The sequence below is a fragment of the Vicugna pacos genome, chromosome 9 (genome assembly GCF_048564905.1).
Source record: "Vicugna pacos chromosome 9, VicPac4, whole genome shotgun sequence".
NCBI lineage: Eukaryota > Metazoa > Chordata > Mammalia > Artiodactyla > Camelidae > Vicugna > Vicugna pacos.
The window spans coordinates 45,636,026-45,659,957 of record NC_132995.1 but is presented as its reverse complement, the minus strand read 5'-3'; the positions used below and the strand labels follow the sequence as shown (position 1 = coordinate 45,659,957).

Sequence of the window (23,932 nt, the reverse complement as noted above, 5' to 3'; positions counted from 1 at the left end):
GTTAAATAGTGTCTGTGGGACAAATTTTTAACCAAACGGTGTTTGACAGGGCTGATTCCCAACACCCTGCTCAACACTTGGGCATTTAAAATTACCAGCCTTAAAAGTGAAGGAAAAACCTGTTTCCAACTCATTTTGCCTATTAGCTGTAATGGGTTTGTGTACTGGTATATTAAATCTATGTGAGCATCTTCTATGCCGCTGTGCAGGGCGACAATGTGGTTTTGCTCTTTGGTTGGAAAGACGATTGACATGAACTTGGGCACTTTAAGATACTACCTCAGTCTGCGGTCCTGGACGTTGGATAAGAAAGAATGAGCAATGTAGAGGTGAGGGTGGGGGTCTGAAGGCGACAAATGTGACAGTCCGAAGGGGGCGAGGGGCTGCCGGGCCGGCGCGGACTCCTACGTCACTGCGGCGCGCCGCTTTCCGGTCCCCAGCGCGGGCGCGAAAGACTTCCCCCTTGGTGGGGCCGGAGTTACCCGGGATCGCGGATCGCTCATCGCGCCGCGCTAGCCGGCGAGTTCGCCAGCACCAGCGTCTCAGCTGCGCCCGGCACCATGGCCACTGACTCGTGGGCCCTGGCGGTGGACGAGCAGGAAGCGGCGGCCGAGTCGGTGAGTTGGCTTCAGCCGTAAAAGGGTCAGGGGGCCAGTTTTGGCTGGGGGTCAGATCCCTGGGAAAAAATCCCTAGCTTGGTCTGGGCCGGAATAGGGTGTCGGGGGGAAGGAGCCTGGCCCTTGGCTTCCTTTACCCACCTGCCTCCCGGTTATGTAAGCTCAGGTGAGCGCTCCCATCTGTAAAGAGACCAGTCATCCGTCTGTCTTCCTAGAGTCAGTATTGACTGCACTCACCACCCTGAATTGTAGTAATCGCCTTTGTAGCTGTCATTTTCCATATCCCGATTCTGAGCTGCTTGGGCTCAGGGACCATGGCTTATACATATTTGTGCGGTTCAGCTTGCTCAGTGATGATGAATGATAGACTGTAGGCCTGGCAGTCAGTAAATCCTCTCCTGATCCGCTTAACTTTGTGCTGGACCTGACACACAGTAAGCAACATGCGTGTTAAACGTTACAACGTGGGATTAATTTTTCCCTGCGAAACGCTCTTAAATTCTGATAGTGCATAGGACCCGCTTTGTTAATACTTGTTCCTATGAACTTCTCGAGAACAAGTTCTTAGTCTTATTTTTTACAAATGATTAAAAAATGTTTCATGTACACATAGTTCGAGTCAAATAGTTTTAAAAACTAGTTCCCGCCCATTTCTTTCCTTTCCAGAGAAAACTATTTCTTTTTTCTTTTTTAAAACTTTTTAAACCTTTTTAAAAAATTGAAGTATGGTTTACAATGTTCTGTCAATTTCTGATGTACAGCATAATGTTTCAGTCATACATATATATACATACATTCCTTTTCATATTCTTTTTCATTATAGATTACTACTATAAGATGCTGAATATAGTTCCCTGTGCTCTATACGGTATACATTTGTATCTGCAACAAGTAGTAGTTAGTGTCCGCAAATCTCGAACTCCTAATATAACCATTTCTCTTGGAATCGATTTACAATATTGACCTCCTTATTCCCTGGATAACATGCATGCTTTGCTACTTCTTGAATTTTCCGTTTTAGATGTTTATTGATTTTGACACTTTCCGCCATTCTCCTTTCCCCGCCACAAAAGCACACCTTCCCATTCCCCATTTCTTCATTTTATTGTCATCTTAATTAGACCAGTATTGTGTATTTATATTAGTCAATTTGTGAATTCTTTTATTTCCTGTACAACTTTTCCTTGGAATTTATCATTGCCTTGTGTTTTTGCATTGTGCTCTTTGTGCTTATCACCAATTCAACCCCAAGCTCTTTGCTAATTGTCTAAGTTTATTGCAGGATGTTCAGACACATCAAGTATTCTATCAATTCCATTTCTGCCTGGTCTTTTAGCCTTTTTCAAGCTGTGCTAGTAGTCCCTATGTTTAGAGCACAGTTAATTTTGGGTACTGGAGGGGAATAGGGCTAATTTCTGCCCTCATTCTGGGCAGATCTCCTTCTGTTTTATATTGGATCCCCTTCTTTCTGTATCCCCTCTCTTTGTCTTTATTAATTTGGTGGAGCCATTCATCAGCTTTCTGCATATGTATGGGAAGTAAGTTCCTTAAGATACATTGCCTTTCCAAAATTAGCTTCTTTTGCCCTATCTGAATAATAATATGGCTGGCAGTAGAATTGTAGGATAGAAATTATTTTTTTCTGCCAAATTTTAAAGGAATTGTTCTATTGCCTTCTGGATGTCTGTATTTGTTTTGAGATGTCTGAGACTGTTCAGATTCCTGATGTGACTTTTTTTTTTTTTTTTTACTTTTCTAAGCTTGAAGAATCTTCTATGTGTCTTCAGTATTCAGAAAATTCATGATGATATGTCTTGGTATGGGTCTATTTTCATTCATTTTACTAGGCACTTGGTGGGAACTTCAATCTGGAATACTTTTGTCCTTGAATTATGGGAAATCTTGAAATTTTTCGTTTTTAATTTCTTCACCTTTTTTTATTCCATCTTTCCAGACTCTTATTAGTTGAATGTTGAATCTCTTAGACTGCCTTTTAATTTTTTAAAGTCAAGTTTATTGAGATACAGTTTATATAAAGTAAAATTCACCCTTGTTAGTACTACAGTTCTGTGAATTTTGACAGAGGCATACAATTGTGTAGCTACCACCACAATCAAGATATAGAACATTTCCACCACTCCAAAAAGTTCCATCAAACGTTTTGCATTCAGTTCCTTCTCCCTGCCCTTCTTTAGCAACTGCTGATTTGTTTTCTGTCATTTAGTTTCCAAAATGTGGTATAAGTCAAATGATATAATATGTAACCTTTTGAAAAATTTGGCTTTCACTTAGCATAATACATTTGGGATTCAACGACGTAGTTACATGAATCAATAGTTTGTCTTTTTAGTGTTCCATATATGGATGTACCATCTTCTGTTGAACATTCAGATATTTTCTAGTCTTTGACAATTATGAATAAAGCTATTATATATATTAGGATACAAATTTTTGTATGGACTTATGTTTACATTTCTCTTGGGTAAATACCTAAGAGGGTGATTTGCTGAGTTATACGTTAAGTATATGTTTAACTTTATAAATTATATGCCAAACTGTTTTCAAAGTGGCTGTACCATTTTGTGTTCCCACCAGTGATGTCTGGGAGCTCTGGTTGCTACATATCCTCATCAGCACAGCATGGCAGTTCTTTTCGTCCATTCTAGTAGGTGTATAGTGGTGTCTCACTGAGGTTTTAATTTACATTTCCCTAATGAATAATGATATTGAGAATCTTTGCGTGTGCTTATTTGCCACCCATATAACTCCTTTGAAGTGGCTTTTCAGATCTTTTGTCCATTTGAAAATTCAGGTTGTTTTCTTGAGTTGGGAGAATTCTTTATATATTCTGGATACAAGTCTTTAATCAGATACGTCCTTTAAAAAAATTTTTTTTGGTGGTAGGTAATTAGATTTATTTATGTGTTGTTTTAATGAAGGTGCTGGGGATTGAACCCAGGACCTCGTGCATGCTGAGCACATACTTAACCACTGAGATATACCCTCTCCCCATCAGATATGCCCTTTGCATAGTCTCCCAGACTGAAACTTGCTTTTTTATTTCTTAACAGTACTTTTAGAAGAGCAGACATTTTCAATTTTGGCTAATTCTACTTGTCAGGTTTTTTTCATGATTAGTTCTTTTTGTGCTCTAAGAAATATACCGTACCCAAGGACAAAACTTTTCATCTGTATTTTCTTCTAGAAGATTTACAGCTTTAAATGTCACATTTATGCCTATGATCCATTTTGAGTTATTTTTTTTAATGTAGTAGGAAGATTGGATCAACATTACCACAGTCAATTTTATAACATTTTCATCACCCTGAAAAGAAACCTGAACCCATCAGCATTCACCCCTTTTTCTCTTCAACCTCCTACCCCAGCTCCTTGCAACCACTAATCTACTTTCTGTTGCTTTAGATTTGCCTATTCAGGAAAATTTCATATAAACTAGTCATATAATACATGATCTTTCATAGCTTTCTTTCACTTAGCATAGTATTTTCAAGGTTCATCCATGTTGTGCAACTGATCAGTATTTTATTCATTTTTATTGCCAAATAATATTCCATTGTATAGATATACCATAATTTATCTATTCATCAGTGTCCATTGATGGACATTTATAGTTTTCTACTTTTTAGATATTATGAATAATGTTGCTATGATCATTCATATACAAGTTTTTGTATGGACATATATTTTCCATTCTCTTGGGTTTATATCTAAAAGTAGTATTGCTGGATTATATAGTAACTCTGTTTTTAACTTTTGAGGAATTGCCAGACTGTTTTCCAGAGTGACTGCATCATTGTATCATCTTTAAGTGTATTATTCTATTTGAGATTAGTATCATCTATGAGAGGCACTGTTGTGTAGAAGTTAAGACCTAAAACTTTGTAGCCAGACAGACTTGGATTTGTATTCTGGGCCCATCACTGACTAGTTATATGATCTTGGGCAAATTGCTTAACTATCCTGTGCCTCAGTCTCCATATTTGTAAAATGGGGATAATCATAGTACATAACTCATTGAGTGATGGACATGCCTAAAATAAGTGCTATATAAGTGATAGCTATTATTATAGTTGTTGTTGTTGCTATTTATAATTCACAATTTGCTTACAGGAATCTTTTAAATTACTTGTCCATATTGTACTGATTTGCTGAACTTGGTTAAGTTTTATGAATCTACTTAATCATGCACAGGTAAATTATAATAGATCATAGCATTCTAAAACTGAGCAAATGAGCAGAGACAACTGTTCACCTCTGCTTGTGGAACTCCCACTGAGGATCCCCACAGGAATTGCGTGACACAGGTGACTGTGACATCTACAGTGCAAAGTTACTGTATTTTAATATCTCATCAAGCTTTGTTTCTTACTCATTTTAGATAAGACAGTATTAGACCCTATTTATATTTATTTTCTCATTCCCCTGTAGTTTTTCTTTGTCCTCCTGGTTCCTTGGGAAATTTCTTTTCGATTTAGAGGTGGGCAAAGGGAGTAGGAAATTCTGATGGGTAAGACTCTAAGTCTCCTACTTCACCATCATGTCTAAGGCAGTCTTTATTCAGTATAACCCCCCATCATTAAATCTTCCTCCTTATGTCTCGAGAATCCTTTCTCAGGTAGTTTTTAAATAAAGTGCAGTGTGTAATGGTGTAGTTTTCAATTATTTTAACATATCTTAAAAACTAAAATATTAATTAAAACATTGAAACATGTAGATATTATAAGATGGGTGGGTTTGCTTTTGTGCCTTTCAGTTAATTTTCTGGATTTCAAAATGGTTTCCAAAGAATTTGCAAGAGAAATCAGTTTCTCCATTTTGGTCTAAATAAACAGCAAAGGAAGGAATCTGAACTAACTGGACTTTTCAATGTATATTTCAGCATTTGGTTTACTGACACCACAGTAGGTGATACAAACTTCACTGTCCTGTTGCTTTTGCTGTATAGGCTTTGAGATACTTAAAGCCAAATGAGGGCTGAGTATGTTTTCAGAATCTGCTGTAACTTCTCCAGAATCTGATACATGGTAACCAAAATAATACCTATTGATTTCATTTACATTGTTGCTATCAACTTTTCCTACACATTGCATTTTAGTTATTTTAACTATTTATTTACTTTGTTAGCTTCAATTTTAACACTGTATCAACAACAACAAAAAAGGTTGTCTTTTATCATTGAATATTAAAATGCTTTACAATAAAGGATATTTCTAACTCATTGGTACCTCATTAACTCTTTTATATCTCAGCCATAACATTCATTTTAGGTAGCAGTTATCACCCTAGGAGTGAATACTGTTAACCCTACTCTTGTAAATATTGCTGGTAAGTCAGTCTCTCTGATTTTAATATCACACTTAAACTAGGTTCAGTGGCAGGATGTGGAGGAGGAGTGCTGTAGTGAAGGCTAGACTATATGGAACATCTATTATATATCATATCTTATACTGGTTGCCTCATATTCATTATCTGTTTTTTGGAATTAATAACGGGTTGTTACTGCTTTATAATGATTTTCTTTTTGGCCAGTTTCCTTTCTTGTCAATCTCTCCAGTGTATTTCTCCCTGGTTTCCCCTTCCTCCACCCCAACACCAAAGTAGCCAGAGACACCAGAAACTCCCTTTTCAGTTTCCACCAGTAGAAGTGAGATTCCTCCACCCCCAACTAACTACCCATTAAAACAGTTTTTACATTCTTCCCTCTACTTTCCTCTGTCTTAAACTTAGAAGAAAAACAGAAATAAACCCCAAAACATAAAAAACTTGTGTAGGTGGTGCTTTAAGAAATAGCCATTTGATTGTGGTGATTTTCATTCTTCCCCCCTCACTATATGATGTTTTAAGCCCCACTTAATATTTTATTATTAATCTGCTTTGTGCTAGATCCAAAGGTCAACTAAAAGTAAAAATATCCTGTCTTTAAGTTTTTCTTTTCCCCCCACTTTACTGAGGTATAATTGATAAATAAAAGGGTATATTCGTTGTAATAGAGGAGGGATGTCCTGCCAGGAAATCCATAATTTACAGTGTTTGATCAAAATCCAAATAAATCTTTCTTCGAAATGTCTTTGCTCTGTCCCTTCGTTTCTATTCCCAATTCAGCCTGCTGGGTATTTTGATTATATAGTGTGCCATGATGCTCCAGGCTGTTCCCAGTTTAAAATATAACACATCCAGCACAAGGCAACCCAAATTTAAGGTTGCATGCATAGCAGTGTGCTGTTGCCTGTGGCTCAAACATAACCCACAGCATAGCTGATTCCCACCCACAGAAGGGGGAACCTGAGGGGGCAGGGCTCGAGGCCAGCTGGAGCGGGGGGAGGCCTTTTTTTTTTGGATAAATTATGAAATTTATTTATATTTCACCTTTTAAAAGCCAGAACATAACAAATGTCACTCTCTGGAAAGTCATCTTATTAGAAATTTAATACAAGGAAATCAGTTTCCCACCCACAGATGCTTTTCATTGTAGTCCTCCACCTCAGTGTTCTCTGAAGAATGACTGTATTTTCCAGGGTCTCTTTAAATTTCTTCTTGTTTGGAAATTGAGAGTGACAACTCAAATGGTATTCTGTAGAGAGGTCTTTGTAATCAGGGCATTAAGCAAATTCATGAATTGTAATTGTCTCTAAGGATTGTAATTAGGTAATGTGGATTTTGAGCTGTTGTGTAATCAATTTTTTTCTATTGCTGTACTTAGGGGATATTTTGTTTATTCTCGCCCTAACACTTAGTAAACAAAAGGAGTCCAGCAGAACATCCTAATGAATATGTCCTAATGAATAGGTTGTGAGAGTGGTTCATTTCCCCCCAGCTTCACTAGGGTAGGCTCTGTTGATACAAAGTCTTTTCAGTGATTTTCCTGACACTTTCCCCCCTGTATTCTCCATTTAGCTGAGCAACTTGAATCTTAAGGAAGAGAAAATCAAGCCAGATGCCAATGGTGAGTAACTAAAAGCTAGTTTGAAAACCAACATGATCTCCTATAGTATTTATGTTTTAGCATAGTAACTATCTGGGAAAAAATTATATATGTGCTAGAAAGGAGGCTGGCAGATACTAGAAGTCATTTAGTTTGGGAATCAACAAACTGGATTGTTTTATACTGGGCTTAATATAAGCATGAGGATGGTTAATTGGTTTATAAATTACTGAATTTATTACTAATCATGAAAATACACTGCCAAAGATTATTTGTTGTTTTTAAAAATATTCCTCAATTTGAGATGAGATGGACAAAGTATGAGCAACCTGAGAGTTAACCTATTGTAATTATTCTGAAATCATATCTACTAAAAATCTAAGATTTCCATTAAATTTTTGTTGATGTATTTAAAATTATAGGGGAGAAATTGTAACATTTATCTCATTCTGAATTATCTTTCTCTGTATATTTTTACATAACTACAATGCTGAATATGTGTTTCTGTTAACAGCTTATATTCATAGTCTCTTAATGGTATTGTGTTCATATTTTGATGAAATATGATTTGCATAGATATTCCTCTGTTGAGCATCAGGGTGGTTTCTGATCATTGCTGTAATGATCTTTCTGTAACATTTGAGAAATGTTGATGCTGTGAAGGAAATTAATACTAGGTTTTGGGTATAGTGAGAGGACTTGGAACAGGAAAGAACTGAAATACAAGTAACAGTTTGCATACCTTTGTTTATGTAGGAACAATAAAATGTTTTTATCTGTGGCTTGGTTTCCTCACTTATTTTTTTGCTCCCCAGGCCTTTACATTTCTAGTGTCTCATAGAATTTGAATTGTCTCAGCTGTTGGGTATGGGATGTGATTTTGAATGACGGCCACTTTGTGTCTGATAAAGGTGCTGTTGTCAAGACCAATGCTAATGCAGAGAAGACAGATGAAGAAGAGAAAGGTAACACAGCCTAGAGTCATATATACATGAAGTTCTACACACTAAGAGAATGAAATATTATAAGGTTTCATTTTTACACGCTACTTGGTTGGACTTTAATGGGAACCACAGTGCTAGTAAAAGTTTGACCTAGTCATTGGTAAAACAATTCTAATTGTTTACATACTAGAGAAGTTTTCCTTTGAACAACTGATAAATTTCAGCAGCAGCACGAAATACCCCTGAATGATTATCATGTACAGGTCTTTATAAAAGAAATTCTAGGATGCATCTCCACTTTCTAATAAAATTATATTTAATGATACTTTGACACACTTAACATGAATAAAAAGATGCAAACAGCTTATATGATGTCAAGATACAGACTTTAATTTATTTATATTTACAAATCAAAACTAAAATATACCTTGAATCAGAAGTCCCAGTACAAATAAATGTTATTACTTAAAATACCAAAGGCAATTGAATTCAGATGAGCTCACATTAGATTTCACAGACTTTTTTTTTTCATTGAGTTATAGTCAGTTTACAATGTTGTGTGGATTTCACAGACTTTTAAAAATCTTCATGCTGTCTTTCCTGACAGAGGACAGAGCCGCCCAATCCTTACTCAACAAGCTGATCAGAAGCAACCTTGTTGATAACACCAACCAAGTGGAAGTCCTGCAGCGGGATCCAAACTCCCCTCTCTACTCAGTGAAGTCCTTCGAGGAGCTACGCCTGTGAGTACTTACTTTGACTCTCCCCTTTGTGTTTAGGTAGAACTCCTAGGCTTGTTAATATGTTTTTTTTTTTTAATCACAGCAGAACATTTTGAGCTAACACACGTTTAATAAAAGAATTTAGCTGCTTTAGGCTAGTAAGTAAAATTTCCAGGTAATTTGTAAAAGCTTTAGTTGCACTCACACATTGTGCTCAGTTTACAATTAACGTATTGTTAGCTAGATATCTGGCTTCTTTCTTCAGCCAAAAGACTGTGACTTTCATCTTTAACTGTTTTTCTAGGAAACCACAGCTTCTCCAGGGAGTCTATGCCATGGGCTTCAACCGTCCATCCAAGATACAAGAGAATGCATTGCCTTTGATGCTTGCTGAGCCGTATGTGTCCTGATGCAACTCTATCCCATATTCAATTTTCCATGTTTTTTTTAAACTTTTATTATTTTAAAAACTAAACTAGTAATTTGTGCTTCTTTTAAAAAAGTTAGAAAACAATGAAAAGTAAGAAAAAAACTTGTGATCTCCCTCCAACACACTCTTAATATTTGGAGTAGAGACTTCTAGATGTCTTTCTGTGTAAACTTACATATGTATATTTTCTTCTTAATGGAACCATATAGAATATTTAAATGCTTTTTAAAAACTTAATTATAAGATAATCTATGTTGGTAAATATATATACATTTATGTCATTTATATACAACGTGATTTCAGTGTATGGATATGTAAAATTTATGTGTCAAATGTAGTAGGCAGAAACCAAACAGGGTTCTAGGACACCAGAATAGTACAGTTACTGAGGTGGTTTTCTGGTGCAGTGCTTCTTGCACTTTCATAGGTATGTGAATCTCATAGGAATGAATTAAAATGCAGATTCTGATTTCAGTAGGTAGGAGGTGGGGACTGAGGTCCACCATTTCTAATAAGCTCTGGATGACTCTGATACTGCTAGTGTCAGGCAACTTTCTGAGTAACAAAGTTCCGGGGCATAGGAATATTTGATAGAAATTGATCCCTACATTATATATGATTATGTAAAATTGTACTGCATATAATCCTAAATCCTAAAAGCCCTTTCCTTATTTGTCTGAAAATAGATATTTTAGGTCTTATTTTCTTCAAAGTTTTCTTTGTTCTGTGTCATAAAAGTGACATCTTTTTCAAGATGGGTAATTTCTTCTTTTTACTTGTCACTTTGAGCAAACTTAAAAGTGAATAAATGGAATGTTTAGTAGATTGTTTCACTTTAGTCATTTTTACTTAATGGATTTTGATGCTTTCATAGATGCTCATTGTTACATTATCAATGTTAGAAGAGACTTGAGAGAATTATCTAGTACTTTTTCTTCATTAACAAATATTTACTGAGGGCTTGGTTTGTAACAGATACTATCCTAGGCACTTGGATACGTTAATGAACAAAGCAGACCAAAACTCTTGCCCACAAGATGCTTATATTCTAGTTTGGAGTATAGTTGATTTATTTTTATTAAAAACAAATAAAATATGTGGTATGTTAAAAGGTGATAGATTATAATTAATGCCACTGAATTGTACACTTAAAAATGGCAAATTTTTATGTTATATATTTTACCATAATTTTAAAAAATAAAAAATGTAATATAGCATAAAGCCCTGACTTGTATACTTTAAAAGGGTGAATTGTATGATACATGAATTATTATCTCAATAAAGTTATTTTTTAAAAAGGTGATAAATGCTAAGGAGAACAATAAACAGAGCATAATAGGGGAGATCGGGAATACCAAGGACCTGATTGCGGTTTTACCCCCAACATTTTAAGAAAATTTGTTCAAACATAAAGTTGAAAGGATTTTATAGTGAACACCTATATACCCACCTCCTAGATTCTTTTTTTTTTAAGTTAATTTGGGGTGGGTAATTAGGTATTTTTTTAGATTTATTTTTAATGGACATACTGGGAATTGAACCTAGGACCTATGCATGCTAAGCATGCACTCTAGCACTGAGCTATACCCTCCTCTCCCCCAGATTCTTTCATTAACATTTTATTATGCTTTATCATGTATGTATCCAATACATCTTGTTTTTTAAGGCATTTCAAAGTAGGTTTGTGTTTTTTTGGGGGGTGGGGGATAAATTCGGTTTATTATGGAGGTACTGGGGATTGAACCCAGGACCTTCTGCATGCTAAGCACACACTCTACCACTGAGCTATACCCTCCCCACTGCAATTTTAAATCAAATAGGGTAGAATCTCATCAAGAAGGTGATACCTGAGCAGAGACTTGAAGGAGAGGAGGGAGTTGACATGTTGTCATATGGGAACAATTGTCCCAGGCAGAGAATACCCAGTGCCCAAGCCCTAAGACAAGAGTGTGGCTGGCATGTTTTCAGAGCAGCCGTTGTGGTGGAGTGGAGTGAGTAAGGGAGAGGGTGGTGGATGAGAACAGAGAGAAAGTGTAGAGATCCAGATCAGGTAGGACCTGGGAGGGCATTATGAGAACTTCAGCTTTTACTCTGAATGAAATCTGGAGCAAATGGAAGGTTTTTGAGCAGAAACATGATATCAGCTGACATATTTTAAGAGAATCACTGACTGCTGTGTAAAGAATAGATAAAAGATAAGGACTGCTTCAAATCTCACCATAAAATCTTCTGTTTGTGAAGGTAGCATGTGTAACTCTGCTACAGAATCCAAGGCCTCCTTCTGTAAATTAAGTTTGAATACTCATTCTTTAATTAAGCTTTATTCTTTACTTTTATTCACGGGAAGAATACTTGCGATTTAAACTCCTAAACAGTTTGTTTTCTTGTGCAGCCCACAGAACTTAATTGCCCAGTCTCAGTCTGGTACTGGTAAAACAGCTGCCTTTGTGTTGGCCATGCTCAGCCAAGTAGAACCTGCAAACAGATACCCTCAGGTAAGGCCTTGGTGAATTTGGGTTTTCTAACCCATAGCTAGAAGGGAAATGCCACTTGATGGATTAAAAGCCAAGCTATGAATTACTCTTCATATAAACTAGAACTCCTTAGGTTGAGCATAAACAACATGGTCAATCTTCCAGTAACAACAAAAATCCTCTTCCCCTTTTGATGATTTTCCAGCCTTGGGATACTGCTGATAGTTCTGACTCCTTTAGTTTCAGGAAAAACCTCCTTCATCTACAACTATCATCCATTAGAAAGTTCTGAGAACCTTCTGAGTAAGTAGAAAGGAAGCTGATCTCCAACTGGAATTTCAGATCCCTGCTTACTTGTAGGTTTTGGTACTCCAGTGACCAATAGCTGTTTTCAGCATCTTTACCCAGCCAGAGTTCTGACCCTTAAAAATTCTAGCTTATGCAGCTTAAAGAATTGAATGGTGTGCACTTTATACATCCTATCCTTCAGCCTCAGCTGGAGGAATAATTAAATCCTAATGATAATTCCCCATTGCAAAAGAGCTAGTGTCTTGAATTCTCACCCTGCACTCTTTCCCTGCCAGTGTCTGTGCCTCTCCCCAACATATGAGCTCGCTCTTCAAACTGGAAAAGTGATTGAGCAGATGGGCAAATTTTATCCTGAACTGAAGCTAGCATATGCTGTTCGTGGCAATAAATGTGAGTATGAATATGTGGTCCTAGTGAATTAAGCTAATAACTTTTCATTTTGAAAATTTTCAAAATGTACGCCATAGTTGAAATAATACAATGAACATGTGCCTTCTGCCTAGATTCGAAAAGTTAACATTTTGCCATATTTGCTTTATCTGTACACGTATATGTGTATTTTTGGTGAACCATTTGGAAGTAGATTGTAGACAATGTGGCTCTTTATTCCTAAATACTTCAGTATGCATTTCATAATAACAGTCTTCAACATACCCACAGTACCCTTATCACAACCAAGAAAATTAATAGATTCTCTAATAACTAACATCTAGTCCATTTCCATTTTACCCTAGTTGTTCCAGAAGTGTTTCTTTATGGCTTTTTTGTTTTTGAACCAAGATCGAGTAACGTATATGCATTGCATATTGGTTGTTGCATCTCGTTAAGTTTCAGTCTGGAATAGTCCCTCACACTTCCCCCCACCGTTGCATTTGACTTTTTCAACAGACCAAACAAGTTTCATATAAAATCTTCCAAATTCTGGATTTGTTTAATAGCTTAATTTCTTTTTAATGTCATTAGAAGAACAAAAGTGTTCTAAAATGTTCATGGTGATTAACTATGGGAGCTATTTATATTATTTTCTTTATCCATCCTTTCTATTTTTGCTTGTTTTACAACAAACTAACAATATTTAAGTATTTTAAAATTTGTGGGAATCTTGGTTGTCTTGTGGATCTTTAACACAAACCTGTGACTTTATGACTGTCAGAAATCTGCCTAGAGTGTCCTAAAGCCAACTTAAGTCAGTTCTGAGGAGAAAAGTTAATAAAATAATAAAACTTAGTGGAAAATCATCATAAGACATTTAAAATATTGAAATTTGGATTTGAATCAGGATGGCAGAGGATTCTGAATATTTGTTTGTGGCGGGCAGTAATTGGTTTGTTAACTGGTGAGAGGCAGCATTTGTTAACTTTGAATTGACTCAACATTGACATTTGGGCAAAACTTTGGCTGTGACTGGAGCCAGATATATGTATGTATTATACGTATCTGGTCAAGGCTGCACTGTAATTACAGGACTAAAAATTGAATCAGTAAGTACCACCTAACTCAAAATAAGCCAAATTCTCAAGGATGTGCCGTGGTCTGCCAGGCCTAGAGGGAGGAAGCACTCTATCTAAGAGAGGCAGTTTGTTTCTTTGAGGAGACAACACCTTTTATAATGAGTCCTATTTACTGAGCTGGGCAAGGGGCATGTAAAGGCAACTGACTTATTCAGTATAGATGCTGGGAGAGCCGAGGGGCAGAGTACAATTGGAGTAAGAAGAACTCTGAAAAAGTCTACCTGTGAGGAAATGCAAACCTAGGCTGGGGAGAAGGTTGGCGGAGAAGAAATAAAGATAACAGATCCTTGAAAGAGGATTGATGATTGTAGACAATGTAAAGAATACCACTGAAGAGGTTTCCATCTCATTCTTTATACCCTTACTGTATCTTTTCAGCATTACTACCTGTTTTTTGTATGTATGCCCATTAAATACTATAGTGCTATCCTAACCTTCCCTTAAAGTATTAATGCAAATATCAAAACAACTGCATTAAAATACATCATAGCTTTAAAATGTCTCACAGAGGGGAGCTGGCTTTGCCAAGGAAATACCCACAGACACATCTTGTCTCCACAGTGGAAAGAGGTCAGAAGATCAGTGAGCACATTGTCATTGGCACTCCTGGGACCGTTCTGGACTGGTGCTCCAAGCTCAAGTTCATTGACCCCAAGAAGATTAAGGTGTTTGTTCTGGACGAGGCTGACGTGATGATAGCTACTCAGGGCCACCAAGATCAGAGCATCCGCATCCAGAGGTAGGGACACTTGAGGCAGGAGGAACTCTCCAGACTCCATTTTGCCCCTGCCAGGTTCTTTCCTCCACTGCTCCAGGAGCATTTGTCTGATGGGCCATTTCCGTGTCAGCATGGACCACACTCCCAGCCTGCGCTGAGGAAGGAGACTTAGGGAACTACTGGCACCCCGTCCCTGCCCTGTGTCTGCTCGCACCTCCTTCCTGCAGTGCTCCTCTCCTCTCTGCTGCCTTCCTGGGGGTGTAGGTCACCCTGGCCTGGGAGGCTGGGCTTCTGTCCCTCCCAGTGAAACATTTGGGCGGGTCATGCCGAACACCTGGGCCTTCCCTTGCAGGATGCTGCCCAGGAACTGCCAGATGCTGCTTTTCTCTGCCACCTTTGAAGACTCTGTATGGAAATTTGCCCAGAAAGTGGTTCCAGACCCAAATATCATCAAACTGAAGCGCGAGGAGGAGACGCTGGACACCATCAAGCAGTATTACGTCCTGTGCAATAACAGAGACGAGAAGTTCCAGGCCCTGTGCAACCTGTATGGGGCCATCACCATCGCTCAAGCGATGATCTTCTGTCATGTGAGTAGCAGCAGCAGCAGGAGCAGGGGGAGGAGGAGGAGGAGGAGGAGGAGGAGGAGGAGGAGGAGGAGGAGGAGGAGGAGGAGGAGGCGGCGGCGGCCTGTAGGGGAGGAGCTCCCTGGAGGGTGTGGCCCCACCCCTCCCTCTCAGCCAGCTCCACCTTAGTGCTGGGGCCAGGTTCCCTCCACACAGCTGGAAAGGAAATGAATCCCCTACATCTGGCCCAGGACAGATTCTCTCAGATTGTAATGAGTTGTAAGATGAAGACTGAAGAGCTAAACCTTCTTTGATCCCACTTCTTAGAGATAACTTGGAAAAAACTCCAAGTAACATCTAAGGAAATAATTTTAAAGTATTAAGACTATAGGGCGGAAGGTATAGCTCAAGTGGTAGAGCGCATGCTTAGCATGCATTAGGTCCTGAGTTCAATCCCCAGTACCTGCTCCAAAAATAAATAAACCTAATTACCACCCCCCCCCAAATTAAAGTATTAAGACTATAGAGTATTTAGGAATGAAAACATTTGGCTCAAACCACAGTCTTCCTAGATGAACACTAAGATCATTAAGTTATTCATACTAGAAAAATCGTGGCTAAAAAAATAGAGAAAATTTAAGCCTGATCTCCTGACTGAACTCAGCTGAGCGTTTATGCATGTTAATGGCAATAAGCCACTTTTCTGCAGGGGTCTTCATTTTTTTTTTTTTACAGGTATCTTCATTTAAAACAATTCTTTTCACTCCAGACCCGTAAAACAGCTAGCTGGCTGGCAGCAGAGCTCTCAAAAGAAGGCCACCAGGTGGCTCTGCTGAGCGGTGAGATGGTGGTGGAGCAGAGGGCTGCCGTGATTGAGCGCTTCCGAGAGGGCAAAGAGAAGGTTCTGGTCACCACCAATGTGTGTGCCCGCGGTGAGCACAGAACATACCTCAGTATGCTAGGCTCAAGGGAGCAAGAGAAATCCTCGTGTGGGGGACACTCTGGTGGTGTGGGGGAGAGCAGGTACGCTTGGTAGCGACACTGTTTGCTAGGAGAGCCTGTTTAGATTCCCTCAGCAGATGATAACTTTTGCAGAAACCAGGAGTCCTGACTTAGTGGTTTAGAATGGCGCCTGCTCTTCTTGGGGTCCCCAGTGAGGCTTTAGCTGCTTCTCCACATACTTGTATCCAGCAGAGGCTTTGACTGATCTTGTAATTTGGCCAGCATCTGTGGAAGTTCTGTTTTTCCCCTCTGGGTTCTGTCACCTGCCCCTCTGTCCAAATCCCAGAGCTGGCCCGTCCCAGACTCTTCTTCCACCTGAGGTTGGTGTGTGCAGGCCCGAGTGTGGGTGACAGTGAGTTACATCCTGCCTTACTCCTCTCCACCTCTCCTCCCTGCAGGCATCGACGTTGAACAGGTGTCTGTCGTCATCAACTTTGACCTCCCCGTGGACAAGGATGGGAACCCGGACAATGAGACCTACCTGCACCGGATCGGGCGCACTGGCCGCTTTGGCAAGAGGGGCCTGGCAGTGAACATGGTGGACAGCAAGCACAGCATGAACATCCTGAACAGAATCCAGGAGCACTTCAGTGAGTCCTCTGGAGGGTCCCTGCCCCGCCCTTGCCTTACAGGGGCGAGTCAGGGGGAAGGGGAGGTTTTCCTGTGTCCCTGAGAGAGGCCTTTGTTTCCGTCCCATTTTCCTCCTTCCCTACAACGCGGAAGTTCTCAAAGAGCACACCTGGAGAGTTTGGGGCTCGGGGACTTGAATGACAGTCCCCCTTGGCCAGGCTGCAGGGCCCAGTGCTCTGACTGTTGTCAGTGTCCCTCGCTCAGTCACCGGAAGCCTCTGGGGTTCCGTGAAGGATCCCTGTGGCCAGAGGCACAGAAGTTCCTAGGGGGCGGAGACCTGAGTTTCCTCTCTCCCTGCTGTGTGGCCCCTTCCCTGGTGGTTGTCTCTGTGTAACCCCATGTTGATCTCTCTTTGAATTCCATTTCTCCCCCAGATAAAAAAATAGAAAGACTGGATACGGATGATTTGGACGAGATTGAGAAAATAGCCAACTGAGAAGCTGCAGCAGTCAGTGGTGCCCGCCCTTGGCGCTCCCCCTGCGTGGACACTAGTGCTTTCACGGCTTAGCCTTTGACAGTCACCACAGAGATGAAGGCACGAGTAGAGAGAAACTACCTACCTCATTTTAAATTACGTTTGGACTTGACAAAAATTGTGCAGATGATGGGGAAAGGTAGAAAAACTGTTTACACAACTTTGAAGATTAGGCGTGAATACACAGAAATTTACCTTTTGGAAATTCCGTCGTCTTTCTTGGCCAGCGTTTTCCCCATCATTACATCAGTCTTGATGTTGTGGCTAATTACTTGCTCAGGATCCTCTGAGGCAGCCCCTGCCTGGTTCTCTGCATGGGCATGTTGAGGCCAGCTTCTTGCCCTTGTGGAACTGACAGAATAGAGGTGAAGAGGGGACACAGGGAGAGACCCCAAGTAGGACAGGTGTGTAAGTCTGCCATCATGTTTGGAGGAGACCTGTGAGCTGCTGCTTTGAATTTGAGTTGGGACAGCTCCTCTGAGCGTTGTCAGCCCCCTCTGTCCTGAGGCCCACAGCAGGAAGGGATTTGCTAAGCATGGACCAAAATGCCAGCCTGGGAGCTGTGGTGAATGCATGTCTGTGTTGCAGACCATGACCTGTTCTTAGCAGGTATGGTCTGTGTAGAGAGCACATCTGATTACTGGTGGGTCCCTTGCTTGTGCTTGAGCAAGTCCTGTGGAGAAGTCATGGTGGAGAATGAGTGGTGGTCCTAGCTTGCCACAAAACCTGGTTTTGTGGGCACTTGCAGCATTTTTTTTTACTTCCCTAACATCACCTTGACCCTTTGGTAGCCCCAAGCATATAAAAGGTGATCTGAGGTTTGGATCCTCAGTGAAAATTGTGGTGTCAAGTTGCTAATGGCCAGTCTTAAGTCACCTCCAGAAGTCATCAGACATAGTCACAAATCCTTGCTTTGTCTCGATTCCAGAAGTCAAGTTTTTTGTCAGAACTGAGGAATAACTTCAGAAATTTGGCATCTTGATTCTAAAGGGAATCTGAACATCTGCGTTCACAGTGTTTGGAATACAAACAGGTACGACTAAGGGACAAGGTGGGCTGCAGCCATTCATCTGTCCAAGGCAAGAGTAACTGCCAAGGCCTTTGCCCCATCTTTATTTGACATCCTTGTGCAGAACAGTCAGAGCAAATAATAGTAGTGGACACTTTCTGACACCTGGCCAAGGCTGTTGGTACCCACAGAGTGACAGAGCAAAGATGAGACGAAAACAGCTGCAAGAGCAGTATGAAACCCCAGCCAAAAGGAGTCCTCTTCAGCTCTGTGACTTTGACACAGCAAGGCCACTTTATTTAGGACCAGATCTGGAAGAGGGATTTTTGTGATGAGAACTATTCCAATTCTAGACCTCCTTGTAGGCATTTTTGTATTTTAAGGCCAGATTTGTCTCCTGGGAAGGGAGAGGACCAATGTCAGCCTCCAGGTGGTGTCCTTCATCTGACATTACAGGTCCTGCAGAGAACAACAGACTCCCAATCCTGCCACATTCCCTATGGGCACTTGACTGTGTTGAATCTTGTTTGTACTTCTGGCCAGCTCTGATCTGCCTTGGGAGTCTTGTAAGAAAAGAAGAAATTTTATACTTCCCCCTCCCCCCAAATTCTGTGGATGAACCCTGAAATGACTTATAACAAAGGCAATAATTAAAACAATATAGACTCCTCTCGAGGCTGCCGGCTGAGTATATCCCCCAGCTTCTCACAACATGAGTAACCTACCCACTAAGTAGCCCTGTAACCAAGCAGGAAAATGGGAAGGGATGTGCTTCAGACTCTTCGGCAGTGGGAGTAAATGGTATCTGGTAGAAATTTGGATCAGCACTTCCTAACCTGGGTGCTTGGACCCCTAAGAATTCACTGGATGGGTTTCATGGAGTTTATGAAGTATATACAATATTTTGAGTTTAAATGCATTTTCCTGGGGAGAAACTCCCAAAGGAGTATATGCCTTTTAAACAGGTAAGACTCACTGTATGGATGGCTCTGGAATGTCACCCCAATGTCCCTGCAGTCTATATTCCTGCACAGTCCAACTTCATTCCTGCCAGCGCTTGGCTCCTAGGGTGCTCTGGTCCACAGCTTCCTCTGCAACCTTGTGCCGTATTGAGACATCAGTGATGTGACATGTACTGAGCCCTTGCAGAGCTTCAGTCGTCAGTTTCTTTTACTGTTTTCAGTAAGTTCCTCTGTATGGAACTGTCCATAGAACAGAGAAACTCACTTGAGAAAAGGAGATTTGGGTCCAATGGAAAATTCTGGATATGTTCAGTATCCATAAACAATGGATTTCACTGGTTTTGTTGAATGTTCATTGACTGTATGCATAAAAACTAATCAGTTAATGTATTCTTTATTGAGGTTAATGGAACGTAATTGTAATGTTCACGTTACTGAGATATTCATGAGTACAAGAAGAAAACAGTAGCATGTTTTTGGTTGCTAGTATTGGTGATCATAAGTACTTGAGTGAAGATTTACGTATTATTCCATAGACTAGTCATCACCTGATATTGCTGTTCCATTTCAGAGTTGACATTGCTCCAGCATGAACAGTTGGGATGTCTCCATAGGCCAAGGGCCCTACTCAGTTGCCAGAGGGCTCCTCATGTTCCTTTTTTCCCTGTTGGTAAACCAGAGGATGCTGGCTGACTAGTCAGAAAGAAGGTAGATGCCAGCAACACAGAGTTCTCACAACCTATTTTCTAGTCCTAGGAAATGAACAAAATAGAGCTTGGAAAGAGGTCTTCTCCCTTTGTTGTTCCCATTTCATTTATTATTTAACACGAAGGCTGTTTCATTCCAGATGTCTTTGGTATTCAGAAGGTAAGGATTTCTGAGGTTAGAGAAGACCTCATGAAGGAGTGGTATTTGCTGATGAGAGAATAGTGGGATTCCAAGTGATAAGAAGTGTGCCCTAGGCAGATGAGGCCCTATTAAGACCAAGGCACCTTCACCAGGATAAATGCAGTGTACTGGAAGGGCAGTGAGGGGAGCAGCCTTGCCATGTGAGTAGAGAAGTCTTGTTAGGTAGAAAATGAAGATTTGATTATTTCAACAGTATTTGGATTCAGTAGTAAATTGTCATAGATTCTTAAGTCATAGGAAGTGATGATGTAGTTTTGAGGGTGGGGGAATAGGTCTACCAGAGATACTCAGGATATATTGGAACTGGAAAAGGCTGGCGTCTGAGAACACAGTTAGAAGATTATTACATCAGTCCCATCACAGAGCAAGTGCCAGGACAACATTGGTTGCATTGAGAGCACAGAAGTAGACCAGAGGGATATTACAGAAGAGGAATGGTAGGCTTTTATACCCACTTAATGCTGTTATTCCAAGAAGATTGTGTGGCTCTTAAAACTTAAACTATCTAAAAATAATTCTGGGGAGAAACCCAAAGGGAAGGTTTGGAAAGAACAAATGACATCAGGGTTGAGTCATGAGGGAATGACTCATGAAGTCAGGCCCATTCCCTTTGCAAGAAGAGACTAGCCTCTCTTCACCAACACCCCCAAGCCCTTACAGATTTCAAGGCCCCTCTTCAGTTTTCTCTTGGTCTTGGACATAGATAACAGGTTCTTAGGAACTGCCTGCAGTTTTACCTGACTTTGCTTTTCTGGCTGAGAATTAATTTCCCTATTCTGTTGATTGACTCAGATTGCAGGATCTTCCAAAAATGACAGTAGAGGTGAGGGAACCTGAAGGGCTGATGCTAGGAGGCTCCAGTACCCTGCTCTCCAAATCCTAAATCTGGAACAGGGCTCTCCCAGAACAGCTTCAAACACCTAGTGGGAAGTTACAGGCAGATGGGAATCTGCTTGGAGGACGTTCGTCACACTCTTAACCTCATGCCCTCTCTTTCTCCAGCCCATTGGATGCTTCTGCCTTGGCTTAGAAACAGTTCTGGCATTCGTATCAGCAGAGCAAGAGGTTTCTCCATAGTAATACTAATTGTAAAATGGGGAGTGGGGTAGGTGGAGGAAAATACTAGATGAAGCCTGAGAATGGTGGCTGTCTAAGATATCAGGTGCTCAGATGAGACACAGCCTCTGCTTTATCAATATGTCATAGGCAGAGGTGCTTGGGTGGCAGATCTTTCTTTTATGCCATCCTACAGCCCAGGGCTACAGCCAGCTTCTCCAAGAGGAAGTGGGGTAGGGGAGGGGGCTGTTTAGATGGAACTCTTCTGGAAGTACTAGTACACATTTTGTGAGTCTTTACAGCTGTTACATCCTCATCCATATGCTTCCAGCATCCTCGGAATTCTGCAATTGGAGAAATGCCAAATAGTTTTAGGTTAGCTTATCCCTATGAGCAAACGTCCCTACACTTAGACTTGAAAAGATCTGAGTTAGCCCCTGATCAGGTTGTGTGGCCGAGTGTGTTAGGCATATTGTTCTCTGGTCTTTGTTTGTCTCAAGTCACTAGCAGCTTCTAAATTTGCACAGAAATTGTCCTGAAAACCAATGCCATTTTGAGTCCAGGTTTAATAACAAAACAGGTCCCAGTGTTTTGGCTTTGCTTTGTTAATTTCTAAAACAAGTAGAATTATGCTAGAGGGACAAATTAAATATTGTCCAATTCACCTGATTTCATATTTAACATCAGCAGAAGGAACAACTTCAGAAAAAGTTGCAGTGTCTCTAGCCTCATAGATTAGTCCTTTCTGGTTAATTACCCTACTCTGTCCAGTTACCATTTCAAGACTTTCACTCACCTTGAAAATCCAACCCCATTGTCCCCTCAACTGTCAACAAATAATCTCCCTATTCCCAGTAATGGCCAACAAAAGGAAACTCCCTCAACCTTCTGTCCCAGACCTTCCTCCAAGCACATTATCCTTCCTGCCCTCCTATTACAATGGGAGAGATATCCCTATTTTCTAAATTTCTCTACCAGTGCACCAAAGGCCCTCTGCTGCAGCTTTGTAAGGACTTGCTCCATTGATTCATTTTCAACCTCTCCCACCCTGTCTACCCCATTAGCTGGTCCCCTGCTCCAGTTTTCTTGGGGTGGGCTGTTTGTTTTCTTTTTTCTTTTTTTGTGGCAGTATTATAGGGATTGAACCCAGGACTTCTTGCATGCTAAGCAGCGGCTCTACTACGGAGAGTTCCAGTAGCTCCTGACCAAGGTTCATTCCTTAACCAGTTTAGTTTAGTCAGGCTCCTGAAACTTCTTGGCCCATCTGTGCACTTTCCTGTAAAATCTAGTTTTAGTAAGAACTGGACCACCCTCCATATCAAGTTCTTCATCCTCTACCACCACCCAGGTGATGTCTGATCACCCTGGCCTGTCTTTAGCAATAATCCTGTTAAATTGGTTTAACCAAAACTCTCCTTGCCCCTGATATTTCCTCTTAAGTTTCCACCCACCTTTCTGCTCCTTGGCTATAAATTCCCGCTTTCCCATGCTGTATTTGGAATTGAACCCAATATTTCTCCCCAGTACAAAACCCCATTGCAGTGATCCCTGTAACTATGGTAATGGTCCTGAATGAAGTTTGCCTTATCATCTTTAACAAATGTCATTCAAGATTTTTTTCCTTAACATTCCACATCCTTACCAACGCAGGTGGATCTTGCCAGGATGCAGTGATACCTCACTGTGACTTTGATTTGCATTTCCTTAATAACAAATAATTTCGAGTTCCTTTTCTTATGCTTACTGACCATCTATCCTTATAAAGTGTTCAGTTCATTCACACACTTTGACATAAATGTTGGAATGATTAGGAATGTGTCCTAGAGTAATACGTTTTGAACTAAAATTTATATTAGTCAATTCAGCCATACATTGAAAAGTATTTATTGAAAATCTACCATATGCCACGCAATTTTCTAGGTTCATCAATCAGCTGTGACTAAGGTTAAGCTCTTTGCTGTTGAAGAGTTAATATTTTAGTAGGGAGAGACACAAAGTAAACTAGAAACAAGATGATTTTTGATGGTATGGAGAGGCTTACTTAAGTCTCATCAATTATCCATAAAACATGGGAAACAACCTATATTCCTAAGCGGGGGAGGAGGACGGGTACTTAGGTGATTTATGTGATATGAGCTTGATGGACTATTATAAAGCCATTACATTGATAATTATGACATTAAAAAATACTTAGCCGTATAGAAAGTCAAATTTAAAATTGTATATGTACTTTAACACTATGTAAAACACCTGTGCTACGACGCATACGGACAAAAATTGGAAGGACCCAGAAGAAAAAGAAAATGCTAGGGTTTTTTGTTTTTCTGTTTGTCCCCCACCCCCGTCTTACACGTTATCTCGCTCGTAACAGTATAAACTGGTATTATATAGTAACGCCCTAAGATTTTCCTTTCTGTAAAGCTTTACAGTTCACAGACTTACAGATTCATCATGAGACGTGGCAGACTTAAAAATAAAATTTAGATTACCTCAGTGTGACGTGAAACAAAGAAGTATGGGCTAGGAATTTCACTCAATAGAGCTTAGGAATTTTAAGGCACGATGAGGCTCTTCCCCAGGAAGTCGGCGGAAAAGAGTGTTTGCGAAGGAGGGGTTGGGGCGAGACTGGAGGACAGGCCCGTTGCGGCACGGCAC

General features: G+C 40.2%; 1 protein-coding gene and 1 long non-coding RNA gene across 3 annotated transcripts; one reads left to right on the top strand and one right to left on the bottom strand.

Annotated features, from left to right (window-relative positions):
* The first annotated feature begins 420 nt into the window (after window positions 1-420).
* LOC102525904 (ATP-dependent RNA helicase DDX19B) lies at window positions 421-19,020 on the top strand. The gene is made up of 12 exons (XM_072967709.1): window positions 421-617; window positions 7,533-7,581; window positions 8,472-8,525; window positions 9,112-9,247; window positions 9,531-9,623; window positions 12,049-12,151; window positions 12,715-12,829; window positions 14,512-14,689; window positions 15,021-15,258; window positions 16,004-16,166; window positions 16,635-16,826; window positions 17,241-19,020. The coding sequence occupies exons 1-12, from the start codon at window positions 561-563 to the stop codon at window positions 17,300-17,302; spliced, it is 1,440 nt and encodes a 479-aa protein (XP_072823810.1). The 5' UTR covers window positions 421-560; the 3' UTR covers window positions 17,303-19,020.
* LOC140698181 (uncharacterized) lies at window positions 17,249-23,928 on the bottom strand. 2 transcript variants are annotated; one of them, XR_012075758.1, is made up of 4 exons: window positions 23,767-23,928; window positions 20,959-21,621; window positions 19,327-19,976; window positions 17,249-17,692 (listed from the first exon to the last, which is right to left on the bottom strand). It is a non-coding gene; the product is annotated as an uncharacterized lncRNA (long non-coding RNA). The 2 variants fall into 2 exon arrangements; XR_012075759.1 differs by having other exon boundaries at window positions 19,861-19,976.
* Window positions 23,929-23,932: the final 4 nt, after the last annotated feature.

Bases quoted from the DNA above. Each gene is read 5' to 3' on its own strand.
- LOC102525904 (XM_072967709.1), top strand. From the start codon at position 561: ATGGCCACTGACTCGTGGGCCCTGGCGGTGGACGAGCAGGAAGCGGCG. The intron at 12,152-12,714 runs GTAAGGCCTTGG...TTTCCCTGCCAG, and splicing joins CTGCAAACAGATACCCTCAG to TGTCTGTGCCTCTCCCCAAC. The intron at 16,827-17,240 runs GTGAGTCCTCTG...TTTCTCCCCCAG, and splicing joins CAGAATCCAGGAGCACTTCA to ATAAAAAAATAGAAAGACTG.